At 38.9% G+C, this 20024-nt stretch overlaps 1 protein-coding gene across 5 annotated transcripts; it reads right to left on the reverse strand.

Moving 5' to 3' along the window:
• Positions 1-2221: 2221 nt before the first annotated feature.
• On the reverse strand, positions 2222-18614 carry RPE (ribulose-5-phosphate-3-epimerase; the record flags this gene model as incomplete). Of its 5 annotated transcripts, none has more annotated exons than XM_080688819.1 (7): positions 2222-2358; positions 4138-4224; positions 4829-4963; positions 5343-5482; positions 11222-11301; positions 17842-17861; positions 18504-18614. In XM_080688819.1, 7 exons carry the CDS (start codon positions 18612-18614, stop codon positions 2236-2238), a joined length of 696 nt encoding a protein of 231 aa, XP_080544945.1. The 5 variants fall into 5 exon arrangements, with proteins under 5 accessions (XP_080544945.1, XP_080544943.1, XP_080544944.1 ...); XM_080688817.1 differs by having other exon boundaries at positions 17827-17861; XM_080688818.1 differs by lacking the exon at positions 17842-17861 and having other exon boundaries at positions 18493-18614.
• Between the last annotated feature and the right edge of the window lie 1410 nt (positions 18615-20024).

Consider the following 20024-nt stretch of genomic DNA (forward strand, 5'->3'; position numbering starts at 1 on the left):
CTCAATACTGGACACTGAGGATTGTACACTAAGGAAACTCCCTTTAAAACTATTATGCTGTTTTTTCCCCCCCTTCTATGGAAGTTGAGGTCAATTTGTAAGAATCACTTTTTGTCATGTAAAAAGGTTATTCAAGAATAAGTTGTAGTACCCATATTTCTGAAAATTCTGGCCATTTAGCCTAGACTATGGGATTTGATTCTAAGTTTTTGTTCTGGATTAGAAATTATACATTTCCCTTTAAAGGGGAGGATTCAAATTCAATACTGACAAACTTTTGCCTGTAGTTTTATTGTACATTTATATTTAAAAAAGAAAACAAAAGCCAGACAAACCCAAGTTGTCTTGGCAAGCAAATCAAATCTTCGTCATGTCTGATATTATAATCTATGTAAGTTTTTTAATTAAAGTTATTTCTATATTCCTTGTGTTGTATGATTTGATTAAATGCTACCTCTTTACGGCACAGACTTCTCCTAAGACTATATAAAAACAAATATTAAGAAACAAATTTTACCCTGTAGTGCAGGAAAAAAGAAACCCCAAGCAAGTTCTACTCCATGCGTAAGTGTTATTTTTTGAAACTTATTTCTCAAACTCATAGTAGCCTCAAGAAATTTAATAATGTGGGTCCTATTATTACTTGTCATATTTATATACACCATCAAGAGTACTTGAAGAATGAAGTAGCCAGTACATACTTGTAGCCTCTGTAGAACTGGGAAGACAGTTATAAATACTTAGTTTATTGAATAACTTTATCCTCCATCATCTCTTAGCCTACCTGATCTTTTTTGGAATAAAATATATATCCTTGGGGTCAAGATCCATAAATCCACAGTATTCTCAGCCATCTTGTTCTGCTACAGGTAAAGTTAGACTGAAAATAAAACAGTGTTAAGTAAAAGAAGGTCCCATCTCCCAAGGGCTGTTTGTGGGGTAGGAGCAAGGGCAAAGTACAAACCTTACACCTCACCGGATACTTTCCAGGGAAACAGTCTATTAATGAGCTTTAATTTTCTTCATTGAATGGGACAAAAGTACCTGTTCTAACACTTGCAGGAGTAATTTATGGGCTTGATGAGATTTTTTTTGGTGGTACTGGGGTTCCTGGAAGCCCTTCTACCTCCGGGCTACAATCCCAGACCTATTTTATATTTTTTTATTTGGAAACAGTGTCTCTAAAGCCAGCGTGGCTGGCTGCGAACCTGCGCGATCCTCCTGTCTCCACCTCCCAAGCATGGGGATTACAAGCATGAGCCACCACACCCGGCTTAATGAGATTTTATTACTCAGAAAACATAAATTTGTGTACTGCTAGTAACTTTATGTTGAGCATCCTCTAAGTTCTAGAAAGAGCATCAGAAGCTTTCCATGAATTAATGTTATTTCTTTTAATTGTCAACACAACTCTGCATGGTTGTTAGTCAATGAATCAATCAATAGAAGTGCAAAAAGGTTGGCTGATTTGCTAAGATCAGAGGGTAGTCAGGATTCAACTCAAGATAACTTCTGAATCAAGGCTTTACTTCTCTTTTTAACTCAGAGCTTACACAATGCCACTATTTAGTGTCCTTAAGAATGCTGAATGAGATTAAGAATAGGAGAGAATCACTGAATAACCTTATTTGACAAAGAAAACACTGCTAAAAATCTGAACCTAAGTTTAGAATCCCTGGGTCTCATAAGACATTGCTTTTATAGGTTTTAATGAATCAAGTATAAGGTAATAAGTGAAAAATAAACGTTTCAGACGCAATCTGTATTTTCTAGTTCTACTCTACGCATGTTATCAAGCAAATAAATCCCAAATGACATGAAGTAGGAAAAACATAAAGTCTTCCTTCACTTTTGGACAACAGCTGGGAAACAACAGAACATTTCTTTAAATACAGAAAAAAAAATTTCCTCATAGTAGCTAATATCTTTCCTTAGGCATTAAGACATTTATTTTTGTAACCTTAATACAGCCATATTTTTACTCTGTATAAAAGTTAATTCTCCTAGTAAAAACAAGGTATTTCACCACACAACCTTTAAATTGCATCACTAAAATCTAATTATACACACCAATTTCTAACCTCCTGAAACATTCTGCACAATTGATTTTAATCACTGGGATGAATAACTGCTCAGAAAAGCAGCACTGCCTCAACTGAGATATGATTTGGTAGTCAATATTCCTGTTTTCCAGTAATAAGGTTTCATAAGCAGAACACTTGGTTCCTTGTGTTTTCATCGGTCAAGAGAACGTTTCTGAGCAGCTTCTGAGCAAACATTTCTTAATAAGTTGATGACAGATCTGGGGTCTTCACTCCTCATAATGGCACTGCCAGACACAATCATGTTAGCTCCTGCCTGGAAGAAGTAAACACTTAGGTTATGCCTTAAAGAAAGTAGAGCCCCAAACAGAATTCCTGGGCTAGTTTCTACCAACGCATGCCAGCTTTTGTCCAAAGGCCACTTTGAGATGAAGAGACTTAAACAATCTAATTCAATGAGGTAAGAAGCTAAAATGCTCACAAATGAAGATATAAAATTATTCTTAAATGTGTCTAAGATATCACTGTACTTTTTGATTAAATCAGTTCTAAATAAGGTACACATTATCTTTGCTAATATTTAGATAGTTTTAAATCCTTAATCCTCAATTCTAGTAAGATTTCCCCCAATATATACCAATGCCCCCAGATGCTAAAGAAATAATGTCTTAACCTTTGAAATATTTATATGAATTTGTGAATAATCTGAATGATTATTACCAAAACATAAAACTACCCATACAATATTGGCCAACTTTAAAACGTACTTTCTTTTTCGGTGTCAGAAAGGATAAAATATTTTTTTACTTTTATTTCCTTAAACATTCCAGAATGGAGATGGAGATGGAGATGGAGATGGAGATGTGTGTGTGTGTGTGTGTGTGTGTGTGTGTGTGTGTGTGTGTTTGTGTGTGTGTGTTTCGGTACTGGGGATTGAACCCAGGGGCATTCTACCTTCAGGCTATACCCCCAGCCCTATTTCTTATTCTTTATTTTGGAACAGGGTCTCACTAGTGGAGGAGGGCCTTGCTAAGGAGCTGAGCCTGGCCACAAATCTGCAATCCTCCTGTCTCAGCCTCCCAAGAACTGGGATTATAAGCATTTGCCACCATGCCTGGCTCAAGAGGATATTTTTAAATATGAAAACAAAACAATAAAAAAACCAAATTAAGATGCCTCCAAATTTAGCTCTGAGTTTCTTAGGATTTGATGAGGGAAACTCAATCTGTTATGTAATTCATTGCTAGAAAAGGGAAAAACCACAAACAGGAAAATTCCTCCAGTATGACAGAGCATTTCATCTCCACATTCCTCATAAAAATGATAAAAATCAGTTTTACAGGTTACCACTTAATATGTCTCTCCATTTGAAAAGGAACAGAAAAACAGCAAAACAGAATAAAGCAATACAACAAAGGTCAAAAGGACTTGTAATCATTCATATGGCCACCTCCTTCTCCATACAAATCACTGTCAAGGTTTTGATAGGTATTTTTTCAAGCAAAAAATGCGGCAGATATAGGAGCACCTAGAAGTACAGGCACTACCTTGCTGGATAAAGCAGGCCGTGTAAGCATGAACACCTGCAGTGCTGCAGAAAGGGTTGCCGTTCTCTTAGGATGTTCAGAGCCCAACTAAACCAGGCAAGCTATCTGGACAAAACAAACCATAAATCTAGCTCACCTCTACCAAGAGGACCAAATGGGTATCAGGCATAGATTTTCATCAAAAATGGTCCTCACCATTTCTTACAAGGGACACATAAGTAACTCCTACATCTAAATTCTAAAGAACAACATAACTCAGTCAACTAAATCTCTCTTTTTCCCCTTTGACAGGAGATATCTTTTCTTTCCCTGTTTTGGAAAAAATTCTCGCTCCAAGACATTGGAACTTAATCATCTTCCAAAGGACTGAGATTCAATATATCCTTTTTTTAAAAAAAAGAACTTCCTTCAACATTCCTGAGATAACTAGGACTTATTACTAATATTTGTCATTTTAGAACAGAAATCCCTTTGGCCCACAAGAGAGCACCCTACAGGTTATATCTGATAGGAAATTGGTCTAAGTCACAGTCAAGAAGCAGTCTCACCTCTGCACACTTATGGATAGTGTCAGGACCTACTCCACCATCGACCTCTATATCCAAAGATGGGAACTGGGTCCTCAACCAGTGAACCTAGATATACATGAAGAAATAAGGTGACTTCTAGAGTGGATATATGAGGGGAAAAACTAAACAAAAAGCCCAAAGAGCTAGTACTAGCCATTAAAACCCCAACTTTCTTACACAGTAACCAAATAAACATTATTATTATATTGCTTTTTAATGTACTGAAACAAATTTTTTTAAGAGCAGGTTTTGTTCTGTTTGCCAAGTGGCATTCAACTTGTCATGGCTTTGCAGAGACTATACTTTATCCAAGTAAGACAAAAAAAACTCTTTTTTTTTTTTTTTGGTGGTACTGGGGATTGAACCTAGGGGCATTCTACGTGAGTCACACTCCCAGCCCTATTTGATTTTTTTATTTTCAAACAGGGTCAGTAAGTTAAATTGTATAGGACCTCACTAAGTCGCAGAGGCTGGCTATGAAACTGAGATCCTCCTGTCTCAGCTTTCTAAGTACTAGGATTACAAGTATGCACCAGAACGCCTGGCTATAAACCCTCAATATTAAGTGAAAACTTCCACGAGATTGTCAATAGACAAACCCAGTACTATAGGCTCACTGAATAAACACATACAGCAAAAACCTCAGCCTAGAACCAAATATTTCTTTTACCTTTGGCATCATATCTTCCATAAATTTCTGTCCTCCAAACCCAGGTTCCACTGTCATGACCAAGGCCATATCTATTTGATTAGCCCATGGTGCCAAATATTCAACTGTAGTTCCTGGTTTGATAGCAAGGCCAACCTGTAATGGACAAATTTGCTACATCACATTAACAATTATTCCCTATTATAGTATCATAGTATACCGATGGCCCAGTAGAAATATTGATTTCTATAAAATATAAAAATTGAATACATAAATTATTCAAACTATCACAATTTTTAAAAAAAAGTTAACATGGGTATCAAAAGTAATATAAATGGTTCAAGAAAGCAGTAATTCTCAGAAAACATTAGCGATATATATAAATCCTATCTGATGAATAAGTCTATGTAAACTCTAGCTCCACAGCCAAAAGCAGCAGTTTATGTCAACATCTTTAACCATCGCTTCTTGTTTTTCATCAAACCTTCCAAACGCTGAAAGAGAAGAGTTCAGAACATTACTGCCACCGACTTACCTTCATTCCATTCTCTCGGATGTCTTTAATTAAAGCCCCTGGGTTCTCAGTAGCCTCTAGATGAAAAGTATATTGATTGGCTCCTGCTACGGCCATTGGCTTTACCCACTGTTCTGGTCTGGACACCATCATGTGCATGTCTAGGAAGAAAAATAATATAGCTCCTAAAAACTACTGAAGGGGAAATACTTAGCTTATCTAATTAAAGCCAGCTTACAGTCTTTGCCTTACAAATGTAAACTCTTCTGGTGGGACAAAAACTACTTAAATAGCTACATGTCAGATAGGCAGTTTCCCTTTATCCTGAAGATAGGGTGTACTCAAATTCATTCACGAAAAACATTTTTCCATAAGAAGCACATGCTGCTGTATATGAAAAGTAATAACTAGAAATCAGGAAACTTCGGTCTATGTCCAGGAAACGCCACTCCAAAAAAACTTAAGTCTTATTATGTAGACAGCCTTGTTTCCTCCCAGAAAGCTTAATTTTGTGATTCCATTTATTCTTTCAATCTTTATTACGCACTAATGCATCATGAACTATTCTAAGCCAAAGGAATAAAATAGAAAACAGACTATAGCTGCTGTTTCTCAATTGTCACGGGGACTACATTTAGTGAGACAGACAAATAATAAACAGAGTAAGTAAATAAAATATAAACTAGGTTGGCAGTTAATAAGGCCAGTGTGGCTGGGGCAGGTGTACTGGGGTGAGAAGATGAAAGCAGAAAGGCATGTAATGAAGAGACAGCACAGATTCTGTAGACCACAGATTCTGAGGTGACAGCGTCTAGTCAAGGAGGTTAGTTCAACAATAACCCAGGTGAGAGAGGATGATGGCTGCAATGAGGATTCTGGATGTGTTCTGAATGTTAAACCAACAGGGGTTGCTGATGGAGTTAGATATAGACAATGAAAGTCAAGACGGTACCAAGGAATTGGGCCCAAGTAACTGAACAGGAGATCACAGGAGGAACAAATTTCAGGTTGATTGGAAGAATGATACTCAATATTATTCTAAAGCTGAATCCACATAAATATGGAAAAGAAACATGGACATGGCCTTATGAAAGATTTTGACTTAAAACATAATAGCATTTTGTTAGAAGGGAAGAGTGACTTAAAAGAGGTTAACCAAGAAATAAATGTGTAAAAAATCCTGTGATGCACAGATGACAGTAAGGAGTTCTTGAGGTTTTTGTTTTAATAGACAAAGTATATTCCTGACAATATACTGTGTATAGTAGTTAAGAAAAAAGAAAATCCATGCCGGGCATGGTAGCGCACACTTGTAATCCCCGCGCTTAGGAGGCTGAGACAGGAGAATCGCGCAGGTTTGAAGCCAGCCTCAGCTACTTAGAGAGGCTCTCAGCAACTTAGTGAGACCCTGTTCCCAAATAAAATATAAAATGGGTCTGGGAGTATAGCCCGGAAGTAGAAAGCCTCTGGGTTCCACCCCCAGCACCACCAAAAATAAATAAGTTCCCACGTTGCAAAAAAAGAAAGAAAAAAGAAAAAAGAAAATCCAGTAGTCTAAAATTTAACACAGATTATGAAGTTCAATAAAGCTTTGGAAAAATCATCAGAAAAAGAGTACACACCTTGTCTAATGAAACCAAGATTAGTCTTTATTTCTAAACTAGGAAAAGCAATTAAATTAGAACATAATTTAGTAGGTAAAACTGCATTTTTAAAGAATGTATTCATCTTGTATTTATGTCTTCATATTATAAAACGGAGTATTAAATCTGGCTTAAAATATATAGTTTACTCATCCCTTAAGTAACCAGACTGCTAAGTCATCCTTATTCAACCTCCAGCTTGCAGTAATCCTCACTGGAGAATCTCAACAATTTCAGGGAGTCGTAGTTCAGTGAATCCACCTAGAGTTAACATAAGATGAGCAGTTTTCAAACATTCAGACGAGGCTCCTTTTATACGCTTAAAAAATTTTGAAAACCTTAAAAACTTCTGTTGATGTGGGTTAAAATTATAGATATTTAAAATATTAGGAATTCAAATCAAGACATTCTAAAATATCTACTTATTAAATCATTGAAAAATAATAAATTGAAGAGACTCTCCTCCCTTATCTATTTTTGAGGTTTTCTGCAGTCAACTGTGATCCAAAAATATAAAATAAGAACTCCAGAAAAAACAATTCACGTTTTATTTATTTATTTTATTTTATTTATTTATTTATTTATTTTTTTGGTGGTACTGGGGTTCCTGGAAGCCCTTCTTCCTCCAGGCTACACTCCCAGACCTATTTTTATATTTTTGAAACAGGGTCTCTTACGCCAGCGAGGCTGGCTTTGAACCTGCGCGATCCTCCTGTCTCCGCCTCCCAAGCACGGGGATTACAAGCGTGCGCCACCACGCCCAGCGTAACAATTCACGTTTTAAATTGTGCATCTGGCATCATCTGCTCTGGGAATCATCCCTTTGTCTGGTGTATCCACACTGTATATACACTTATCCGCCTATTAGTCTCGACTGTCACAGTACCACCATGATTTTGCTCAAGTAACCCTTATTTCACTCAATAATGGCTCCAAAGTGCAAAAGTAGTGATGCAGGCAATTTGGATTTACAAAAAAAAAAAAAAAAACCATAAATAAAAATAAAGTGCTTTCTGATGTATCACCTCACATTATCACAAGAGCAAATATAGTACAAGATATTTGAAAGAACTGCATTCACATAACTTATTATTACAGTACATTGCTCTGATTGTTCTACTGTTATCTCTGGCCATGCATAATTTGTAATTAAACTTTATCATAGGTACATATGCATAAGAAAAAACACTACAGATGTTCCCTGGCTTACAATGGTTCCACTTACAGCTGAAAGTGTGCTTTGAGTTTTGATCTTTCCCTGGGTTAGCAATGTCCTCTATGACACTATCTTGAAATGTGGCAATAAGCCACAGTTACTGGTCACCACAAGATCACAAAGGTAAACAATCCACACTCCACGGTGTACTGTGTTGACAGTGTTTTTTGAATATACATTGAATATACTCGAAAAAGTAGGATTTCTGTTATTTTGTCCAACTGTATGTTAATTTAAGGGTTCTGAGCATGTTTAAAGTAGGTTATCCTAAGCTATGACATTTGATAGGATGGATGTATTAAATATTGATATATATTTATATGTATATGTATTTTTTTATTGAACCCAGGGCCATTCTACCTCCAAGCTACACTTGTACCCCTATTTATTTTTAAATTCTTTATTTTGAAACAAGTCCCATTAAAACTGCAGATAGCCTAAGTAGCTGAGGTTGACCACGAACCTGCAATCCTATCTCAGCCTGCCTGGCTTAAATGTATATTCAACTTTATAATGTATATATTTTCAACTTTATAATGTATTTACTGGGCCATAACCCCATCATAAAATGAGAAGCATCTGTACTGGGAAGCTGTCAAATTCAAATTAGTAAGAATACAAGTTTTCCAATATTCTAATATTCCTTTGCAAGCTCTATCAGTAGCAACAAACACTGAGAAGGTATTTTCCTTGAGGTGGCAAATTCACTTTGTGAATTTTAGAGACAATGTCAGTAAAATAGCCAAGCCTTTCAATCATAGTTTATCTGTCAGTTGTTTTTTCAAGATTAAAACGATGTTCAGCTGGGCGCAGTGATACACACTTGTAATCCCAGCATTTAGGAGGCTGAGACCAGAGGATTGTGGCTCACTGACAGCCTCAGAGGTTCACGAACAGCCTCAGCTACTTAGTGAGGCCCTTTGCAACTCAGTGAGACCCTGTTTCAAAATTTAAAAAAAAAATGTTCATCAAAATAAAGCATTGAGTTCAGATCATAACTCAAACTATGGTACAAACGGTTTTCCTTGAAAAAACCATTATACTCAAGTATTCGTGCTTTACGGGTGCTTTACAGGTACTTCCTACTCTGCCACACAGTTATTAGAAAGACAAGTACTCAAGGACCAATATTTATTTATACTGCTTCAATTCAGGATACTTACTGAAAGCACAAGTCATGAAGCACACAGTGACTACTGACATAATTCAATTCACTATCGATGTGCTGATTTTGGTTAAGGCACTAGCAAATTAACTCACTGCTTTAGCACCATCAGAACAAAAGACATCAAGTAATATATTAGTATCATGAAAACAATTCTGACCTCCTGGATGATCTGAAAAGAATTTTCATGGGTTTGTATACAATATTTGAAGAAAACTGATTTGTTTATTTATTTATTTGCAGTACCGGGGATGGAACCCAGGGGCATTCTACCTCCCATCGACACCCCCAGCCCTATTTTTATTCTTTATTTTGAAACAGGGTCTCACTGAGTTGCAGAGGACCTCACTAAGTAGCTGAGACTGGCCGCAAACTGTAATCCTCCTGTCTCAGCCTCCCAAATGCTAGGATTACAAGGATGCACCATGACCAGCAAGACAACTGATTTAGATAAGAAATGGAGTTTTTTTTGTGGTACTAGGGATTGAACCCACGGGCGTTCTACCTCTGAGCTACATCCTCAGCCCTATTTTATTCTTTATTTTGAAACAGGCAATCACTAAATTGCCAAGGCTGGCTGCAAACCTGCGATTCTTGTGTCTCAGCTTCCCATTGGAATCATGGGAGAGGGCACCATGACTGGTTCATACCTTTTCTTATAACTTTACTTTTTAAGATTTTTTAAAAATCAATGCTATGATTAAATAGTTAAGAACTTTAGAAATTATACATATAACCTGTGAATTAGTTCTAAAATATATTTATGTACTAATTATCCAACAACTAAGGCCCAGAAATCAATCAATTAAAAAGAAATGTTTATTTTTGTAGTGCTGGGGATTGAACTCAAGGCTTCCTGTATGTTAGGCAAATGCTTTTACCATTGAGCCACACCCCTAACCTGTTCTTAATTTTAAAAAAAGTCATAAAGCCCAAACATTAAAGGATATAGAGTTCATTCACCTTTACACAAAATTCTACAATGATTACTTAGCAGTTTATCATCAAACAGAGCAATAAAAGCAAATTCCATGTGGTATTGGCAGTAGAATTGAAAAGAGGAAAAGTTAGGAACAAACACAGACAATAGTGAGACATAATCAACAGTGAGACAATGGTGCATGGTGACTCTAGGAGTGCAAATAAAAGGAAAAGTTAATAATAGTTAAAAATCCATGAAAGAAAGTCAGAGGCAGAAGACGCTGGGGCTTCTGTACAGTGAGAGCAAACAATGCTATTTATTTCATCTACCTTTCAGTCAAGAGAACAAGTTTAATTTGCAAAAACACTCATGGCATCTGGTATAATGTGATTAGAGAAGAAAGTAATTTGGATAACACAAAATTTTCAATTTGCATGCTATAAATGGCTTCTATACAATTTATGAGTCAAGTGACTCATAAATTCAATTAATCATACTGAGCCCCAATCCTGCGTCGATTAGTTAAGCTAATCAATCCTTTGCAAAGCTTTAGGAAAAGCACAATAAATAAGGTAAACGCAAATCTGTCCTGATGGATTTTATAATCTGATAAAAGTAATTCCAGACTAAAGGAAGTTTTAAGAAGAAAATCGGCAAGGTGGGAACTGGATAAGGGGAAATTCAGCATAGGTGCTCCCATAGAGACATGAAGCCCAAAGAAGGGGTAGACAGCCAAGTGAAGAGCTTTCTTTCTAAGCAGAGATTAGCAAGTGCCAAGCCCTGAGGCAGAGGAGTCTGGCTTCATACTGAGGCCAGCCCAGGAAGCTCTAGCACAGGAAGCAGGGGGAGGGGGGGACGGGGAAGGGCACAAACTGAACCTCAAGAAACCAACCATCCACTTTTCCTTTATTAGAACAACATAACCCAGCATCAGATGGCATAACACCCACTTACCAAAGAAAGGGTCCTGGCCTAGCTGCTTTCGGAGGCTTTCTACCACAGGGTGACCAAAGGTGATGTTGGGAACAAAATGCCTACAAGACAAACAGAATGTCACGCTGAAAATGTTTTCAATTCAGTTTCTGTATTTCTCTCAATATGCACTCTGATGGGGCTTGGGGGACTCTCTAGGACTGTAATATTTTTCACTTTAATACTTAACAGCATCAATGTTAAGCAAAATTAAACTAAAAAGAAGTGGACAATTTTGGTTTTACAAAGCAAAGTCTCCTTGACATGTCAACAAATGCATAATGTCACGTCTTCATCATAGTCAGCCTATAATTTTTAACTCATGACAGGAAGAAATGGAAAGATGACTAAATAAAAAACCCAAAGGTTTATTATGACTTGCCCAAGTCACACACTAGTTGGTAAAGTTTAGAACTCTACCTAGCTTATCAGAGGGAAATTTGTAGTTATTTCTAATGCATTTTAACAACAGGACACTAAGTGGCAATATATTGAAACGTTCTTAAAAATAACTCATAAGAAACCTGAACTGTTTATTAGTAATAATAATCCCCTTTTACTGAGGGTTTACTATATGCCAGGCGTTGTAAGTTACTTCATTTCATCTTCACAACCACCTAATAAGATGCATACTATTATATCACCCCTGAGATTTGAAGAACATAGGATAAATAATATTAAGTCATACAGCAAAAAATCTATAGAGGTAAGATTCACATTAAGACTGATAGTAAACCCAAACCACTTCAGCCTACCCCAGTATATCCTCCTGTTCGATCACTTGCTGACTTACGTATTGAACCAAACTTCTTATATACAAGTATCATGCTAGGTGCATCGGGTACTGTTTTATAAAGAAATAGCTTACTAAAAGTGAAGACAGCATACTACCTCACAGGCAAGAGAAAGAACGGATGGCTAACAACTCACCAGACTTCATGATCCTACTGCTACAGTACTGTTGTCACAGTGAAAAGCCAACTCTGCCAAAGACTCCATTTCTCAGCTTCCCTCACCCCCAAGGCAGGCCAGGTGACTAACTCACACCAATGGTCTGTGAGTTTAAGTGCTATGTGTCATGGGAGAGTCCAGGAGGCTAAATGGTATAGTTTACATTCCTAATCCAAAAATCCAAAATGTTTCAAAACTAGAAACTCTTTCAGCACCAACATGATGCCACTACTGGTAAATTCCACCCATCATGGGACAGAGGGCAGTCAAATTGCAAGCATACTAGCCGTAGTGTGAAAAATCACTTTAGGAAGATAAATGTAAAGTGGGTATGAACCATAAATGAATTTCATGTTTAGACGAGTCTCATTCCCCCAAATATTTAATTATATATGTACAAATATTCTCAAACCAATCAGGTGAGGTGGGGTATACCTGTAATCCCAGTACTTGGGAGGCTAGGACTCCTTGGGAGGAGGATGCCAGGTTCAAGGCCAGCCTCACAGCAACTTACCAAGACCCTGTTTCAAAAACAAAAAAATAAAATAGAGCTGAAGGTATAGATCAGAGGTAGAAAGCCCCTGGGTTCAATCCCTAGTACCAAGACAAACAAAAAATCTACAACACTTCTGGTCCCAAACATTTTAGATAAGAAATATACAACCCATATTCCTTTCCTTTTTTCACTTTCCCTGTCTGCCAATTATACCCTTCAGAAACAAGAGCCAGAGGTTGGAAACTATGCCTTTGAATTATTGCATGAAAGGACACAGACTGAGTATTAAATAAGAAATAAACTAAGCCGGGCGTGGTGGGTGCACACCTGTAATTCCAGCATTTGGGAGACTGAGATAGGAGGATCGCGGTTCACAGACAGCCTCAGCTATTACTTAGTGAGGCCCTTTGCAACTCAGTGAGACTCTGTTCAAAATAAAAATAAAAATAAAAAATAGGGCTGGGGGTATAGCTTGGAGGTAAGATGTCCCTGGGTTCCATCCCCAGTACCACAAAAAAAAAAAAAAGAAAAGAAAAAGAAAAAGAAACTACAATACTACATCACTGAAATTTGGGCTTTCAGAAATGCTACAGTGCTACAGAAACAAGCAGACAACGTGATTATAGATAAACCAGATAAAGATACGTATTTCAGAATATTAGAAGAGACGCTCAAGAGATGTGTAAAGATGGGGGAAGAATGATGCAAAGGCTGAAAATGAAGCAAAGGAAGAAATAGCAAGTCACGCTGGAAGGAGGGATGCCAACCAGCCTGGCTGGCCCAAAAGCACAGGAGGTGGGTTATGTCATATTAAGGCAGCCAAATGTCAAGCTCAGCCGTCTGGACTTTATTCCGCTGAAAATATAAAGATTGTAAAGCAAGAAGCAAACAATAAGGAAGATACAAACACTAAAGCAGGAAGGTAAACAGGACAATAAATTATAAGGTAAGCGGTATTGTTAAATGGCAAGGAACAGCAAGAATGACAGGGACAGACAATGACAGATGTGTCAGCCGATTCCATGGGGTGGGGGAATGAGAGAATAAACCATGGTTAAAGGTTGATTGAGGGTTAATTAAAAAACAAACATAAGGTCTCCGGCAGAAGCTCTAAACCCTTCCCACATATTAAATCTTTAAAATGTCACAACTCTATGAGGTAGGTACTATTTATTGCCTCTGTTTTTACAGATAAGAGGCCTGAGGTAACGACTAATGCAGGCACCAAGGCTCCAAAGCCCAGGGGGTTAATTACCATGTCCATCTCGACTAAAAAGGGGGCAGGTGAAGAGGCCAGGTCAGGATTTAAGACACATTTCAGGGAAGGTAAGGAGGTCACTATAGAAACTCCCATTGGTCCTTGGAGACTGGATATCCAGTATTTAGAAAATTATTCTCCCATTTCCCCAAGAGCAGTCACTATCAAGATTATAGACAGATAAGATACAAGTAAGGGTCAGATAAGCAGGCCGTAAGGCCTACTAAGTATTTTTAAATTTTAGAATTAAGTGATTTGGGTGCCATTTGGCACTCTGAATTTCCTGCGTGGCCTAAACATATGATAACCATTTACTGAGAAAACATGAGATTCAAACAATGGGGTTACTTTACTGGGAAACAGCATAACATATAAATTTGATTCCCAAATTATATGACCAATATGTGCCACTGACAATCAGTTCAATGTACTGGGTTCACTAGGTATAAAGCAAGAACAAAAATAATAACATCCTCAGAACAAACCAAAAGCCCATGGCTAAGGCCTAATAAAAAAGGGCTACAAACCCAAGCATGAAGTCAGGGTGTACTGAATTTGTCTAACAACAGTTACCATGACAACATTTATTACAAATGGATTTAGAGCCCCTGCTTCAAACCTACTGACTCCAAGGAGGACCTACGATTCTGAATTTTTAATAAATGTCTCATGGAGTTCTTATCAGACCAACTTAGAAAACACTAAATTATTACTTTCATGAAGAGATATTTCATCAGAAAGTCAACTCTTCATTATTTTATCTTTTTGCAATGGAAGGTACTTTTTGGAGTAAAATCTACAAGACATAAAAATGCAATAAAAGTATTCCTTTGCCAGGAGTGATGGTGAAGGCCTAAAATCTCAGTACTTCAGAGGCTGAGACAGGAGGACTGAGGGCTTGAGCCCAGCCTCAGCAACTTAGCAAGACCATCAGTAACTTGGCAAGATCCTGTTTCAAAATAAAAACTATAAAGGTCTGGAGGTGTAGCTTGGAATTAGAATGCCCCTTAGTTCAGCCCCAGTACCCAAAAGAAAAAATACAAAAATATTCTTTCTTTCCAGGGACTTACTGGAATTCAGCCATGATTAGTTGTCATACAGGAATACAATTCTTTTCTTTCTCAACAAGTTCCACTGTCAATCCTAAATTTACTTAGAATTATAATTGAATCGACTTCAGATGAATAGGATGAACAAGGCAAAAATGGGAAGAGGAAGATGAAGGCTGGCAGAAAATGTACCAAAACTGTAACCAGAAAATGATCTTCCTGTGCATCAGGAATCACACATAAGCCAATGGGGGTTGGCAGATAACATCAAGGAGCAAACCAGAGCAGAAGGGGAGAGGGACAAACACTTGTCCTGGCTAGATTCAGCGCCAGTTCACTGTGGCCTCGTTGGAGGGGCAAATCTTTGCATTTTTCTCAAGTCAGAAACCCCAGCATTAAGCCAGGCACGGCGGCACACGCTTGTAATCCCAGTGCTTGGGAGGCTAAGACAAGAGGGTTGCAGGTTCACGGCCAGTTTCTTCTACTGAGGCGCGCCACAACTTAGTGAGCCTCTGTTTCAAAATACAGAATATAAACATTAATATGAAACCTCCCAATTTTAGCTTCTGGTAATTAACTTAAAAGTAGTTGTTTGCTCTGTTCCCATGTTTAGGCGCAACACCATCCAGTCACTGCCTTGTCATGATCCATTTGTTTTCCAGAGAATCAACTTGTCCTTTATTCCTCATATCCAACCATACTAGTGCCGCGCTTCCCACAGCTCTCCAAATAAATTCCAACTTTCTAGATAGTGAGGTTCAGTTTTAATCAGGAGAAGTGGGGCCCTGGGTTGAGGAAGAGGGGCATCAGAAACAAGTGCATCCCAAGAACAATTTTAGAATCGGTTTATGAAAGGAGTCAGGAAAAAAGGAACAGGAAAGTAGTACTAAGAAGGAAGCTGGACCCTTTAGAAAAGTGTCCGCAGCCCAGGTCTCAAGCCTGGCCTGGGAAACAACGCAGCATACTGCTCAGGGGCACTGGCTAAACCTCCCTAGACTGGTTTCCCCTTTTTGTAAAAGACAAATGAAAAGAGCTCTTAGTAAAAGTATGTTAAGATTAAAAGGCAGAGTTCAAAAACTGTATGCAGATCTGATTTTTTCCAAACCATGTTTCTTGGCAAATGGGGTTCAATAAAAAAAAAAAAACAAATGCTTTATCTTATTTAATAAGGTTAGGGCCTGCCACAGGGCTGGGAGGGGGCAAAACACCTTAAATTCCTCTTAATATGATTTAACCATTCAGTCACTTATGCTGTGATAACAAAGCGTATAATGGTGCTCTAGTGCAGAGAATACCAAGCTGAGCAAGACAGACCTTGCTTTCAGGAAGCTTACAGGAAAGACAATAAATAATCTAAGTGTACAAATTATATGCTTGTTGAGAACAGAGAATATCTTACTCATTCTCTGTAAACTTAAAACTCAGAGAAAGCTTTAAATTTCTGAGATAACACAAACAATATTACATTGCCCTGTCAAAAATGCTGATAATAATAATGTTACCAACCTCATAAGGCTGGGAGCTAATGCACAAAAAGCACCAGAATAGAAGTAGTCAAGTGCTCATAAATATTGCTACTATTATCATTAATATTCCTGGTGAACTGAAATTTATTTTCCTCATCCATAACTTATTTAAAACCAACTTACTTTCTTTTCTTTGTGTGTGTGTGTGTGTGTGTGTGTGTGTGTGTGTGTGTGCGTGCGGTGCTGGTGATTGAACCCAGGGGAATTCTACTTTTGCGATATACTCCCAGACTGATTTTTTTATTCTTAATTTTAAAACAGGGTCTCACTAAGTTGTAGAGTGCCTAAGCAGCTAAGTAAGGCTGGCCTCAAACCAGGATCCTCCTGTCTCAGGCTCCCAAGAACAGGGATTACAAGCATGTGTCACCACGCCTGGCTTACCAACTTGCTCTCACACTTATCTACATAGTCTGTTTCTTAATGAGACCCCTAAGTGTTTTCTCAGCATTCAGTGTACTAATTAGTGAAGTTTAGGGCTTTCATGATGAAGTATATAAGTGGGGCTACATATGAGGATACATACATACATGCACATAAAAAAGCTTTGTGACAGGTTACTTTTTTTTACTAACTTAGATATTAAGCCTAAAGTACTTTTTCTGTGTGTTGGTGTTACTGGAGATGAAACCCAGGGGCATTCTACCTGAGCTACACCTCCAATCCTATTTTACTTTGAAATAGGGTCCCATAAGTTACTGAGAGTCTCACTAAGTTGCTGAGGCTGGCCACCAACCTGAGATCCTCTGTCTCGGCCTCCCAAGTACTGGGTTACAAGGGTGTACTACCACGCCCAACTTTATAGTTCTTAGTACTTTAAGGTCAAAGATCTGCCATTATCTACTGGGAAGACTCACAAGGTGGAATGCAAAAGAAAAGCAGCAGATTTCATCATAGAACGAATGAAGACAAAACTCTTACAGGGATGTAAGAGTAGCATTAAAAGGAAAAAGAACTAGTTAATCATCTTTTGTAATTAACACCAATTTGTAAATACCAGTGAGGGCTCAAAGAGGTCTTACCTACTTGAAATAATTATTTTTAATATTAATATTTTAAAATAATAATTATTTTTCTATTCCACTCAAGGTTTTATGGCTGTAAGCCCAGGCAACAGTAGGGCTCGGAAAACCACAGATACTTGGCAAAGCCAAGAAGATCCACACTGCAAGCCTGCCACACTCGCCTGTAATCTTGAGGTCATCTTACTGTTTCCTCTAGGTTTGTTTCCTCATTTTACAATCAACTTAAGAAACTCGTATCCTGGTTCTAAATATTATGCGTTATAAACTACGGTGCTTAAAATTTACTTACAAAAAACTGACCTCCCTGAAGAGCAGGGTGCCTGAAGAAAAAATAGACAGGAAAATCAGAATTCGAATACAATATCAATTATAGAGAACTTACTATGTGCCAGGCACTGTAAACTTGTATTAGCTCGTTTTCACCTTCCAAAGATGCCTAACCGGTGGGTTCTCGAAGTATTTCCCCCTTTCAAAATAATGAAACCGAAGCTCAATGAAGTTAAGGGGCTTGTCCAAAGCAATCCAACAAGTGGCAGAACTTGGGCAATTTCACTCCAAGTGCCAAACTCTTAATCGTTACGTAAATGTCTCCCCAGCTTTGCTGCTAACTAGCTGTATGAGCCTGGGCAAGTCATGCCTATCCCCTTGGGCCTCAGTTTCTCCACCTGTATAGGAGAGAAATGTCTTGGAGACTTAAGGTCGCTTCCGGGTACCAAGACACGTTACGTGGGGGAGGGGAGGAGTTGAGGTTTGGGACCCGACGCCGCCCCGGAGACTACCCCAGGTCGCCTTCGGTCAGGGCCTCAAAAGCTCCCACCCCACTCCCCTTCTAAGTCCTGCGGCCAGCGTAGGGGCTCAGTCCCACAAGGGCGCCGTGCAGCCGACGGCGCTCAGGAGAGGCGCGCTGTCCCGCCCCCGCGCGCCAAGCCCGACCCGAGCCCCCAGAGTTACCCGTCCATTACATCCAGGTGCAGATAATCGGCCCCAGAGTCTAGCATCCGGAGGCATTCGGCCCCTAAGTTGGCCAGATCGCTGTTGAGGATGGACGGGCCAATCTTGCAGCCGGACGCCATGGTGCTGGCTCTCCAGAACAAGTTACCCCACGAGTCCCCCGCAAGACCAAGACGTCGCCCCGATTGGGCGCCAGCCGGGGCCCCGCCCCTTCCCGTACAGTCTTCCGGACTCTGCCGGAAGCAGCTGACCTGCGGAGCAGAAGTCCCGCCTCCTACGGGAGGGGCCGCCAATCGGACGGCCTGGGGGCGTGGCCTGAAGGAGGGGCCTTTTCCACCTAGTTCCCGAGTTCTTAATCTCTTTTCAGATATTCATCCCCTGCGGTGCTCAAGGAGTTTCTTTATTTTAGTTCTGGGTATTAAACCCAGGGACATTCTACCTCCGAAAGCTGCACCCTCAGCGCTTTTTATTTTTCTTTAGTTCCTGAGGCTGCCCTCGAACCTAAAATCTTCCAATCTCAACTTCTCAAGTACTGAGATTACTAGCCTGCATCAATGTGCTCAGCTTCAAAGGAGTTTCTTCTTTCTTTTTCTTTCTTCTTATTGGTGCACTGTAATACATCATGATGAAGTTCAGTGTGATAGAGCCATACATGCACACAACACCCTGAGCCTCCTCCAACTCCCACCATGCTCCTCGTGAGTGATATTTGAGATTGGCATTTATAATTTCATGTATGTACATCGTGTTCATTGCAATGTTCCCTTCATCGAGTCTCCCTCCCCTCACCCACCTCCCTTCCTTAATCTCCCTATCACTCCACTGGGGTTTCTTCTCCTTTGTCTAAAGACCCTTTTGTGTCCCAATTTCACCTTAGCTTCCACATACAATGAAAAACATCTGACTTTCCTTTTTGTGACTGATTAATCTCACTTAGCATAATATTCTCAAGGGACTTTGTTAGGCATTTTTTACCTTACTTCTCCTTCAGTTCCTTCATGGCTCTTGACTTTATTACTCTTTGTTTCTCCATCATTTGCTTATATGTTCCTTTCCTCCCCAACTCCTGTGCTTACTCTTTAAAAAATTAACAGAACCCCTCTTATCTTTTGCTCCTAGAACTCTTCTTATTAGTTGCAGCAACCCTGGCTTTTCCAGGCTCTAGGGAGAAGGATAGGGAGAAGGAAGTCACTTCTCCCTATCTTGGTCTTACAGCTGTAAAGATAGCATTTAGGTTGGTTGTAAGGTTAAATGAACAAGTCTATGTAGTGCACCCAGTACGATGTCTAACATGATGGTCATTGTTACTACACACCTTTCCTGTTGCTGCCCTTCTTTCATCTTACCTTTTTTGTTTGTCCCTTCTCAGCAATGCTCATTGACACATGTGACACATTTGTTTACTGTTGAGGACCAATAAAGAAATGGATGTCCTGCTCCCAAATGCATCTAGGAAAAAGAGATTTAAGTAAAACTGCTACGTGGTGGTGGGGATGGATTTAGCGAGAGCAATTCCTAATGGCTAGGGATAA

This window comes from Muscardinus avellanarius (assembly GCF_963383645.1).
Source record: "Muscardinus avellanarius genome assembly, chromosome: 2".
In the NCBI taxonomy this organism is placed as follows: Eukaryota; Metazoa; Chordata; class Mammalia; order Rodentia; family Gliridae; genus Muscardinus; species Muscardinus avellanarius.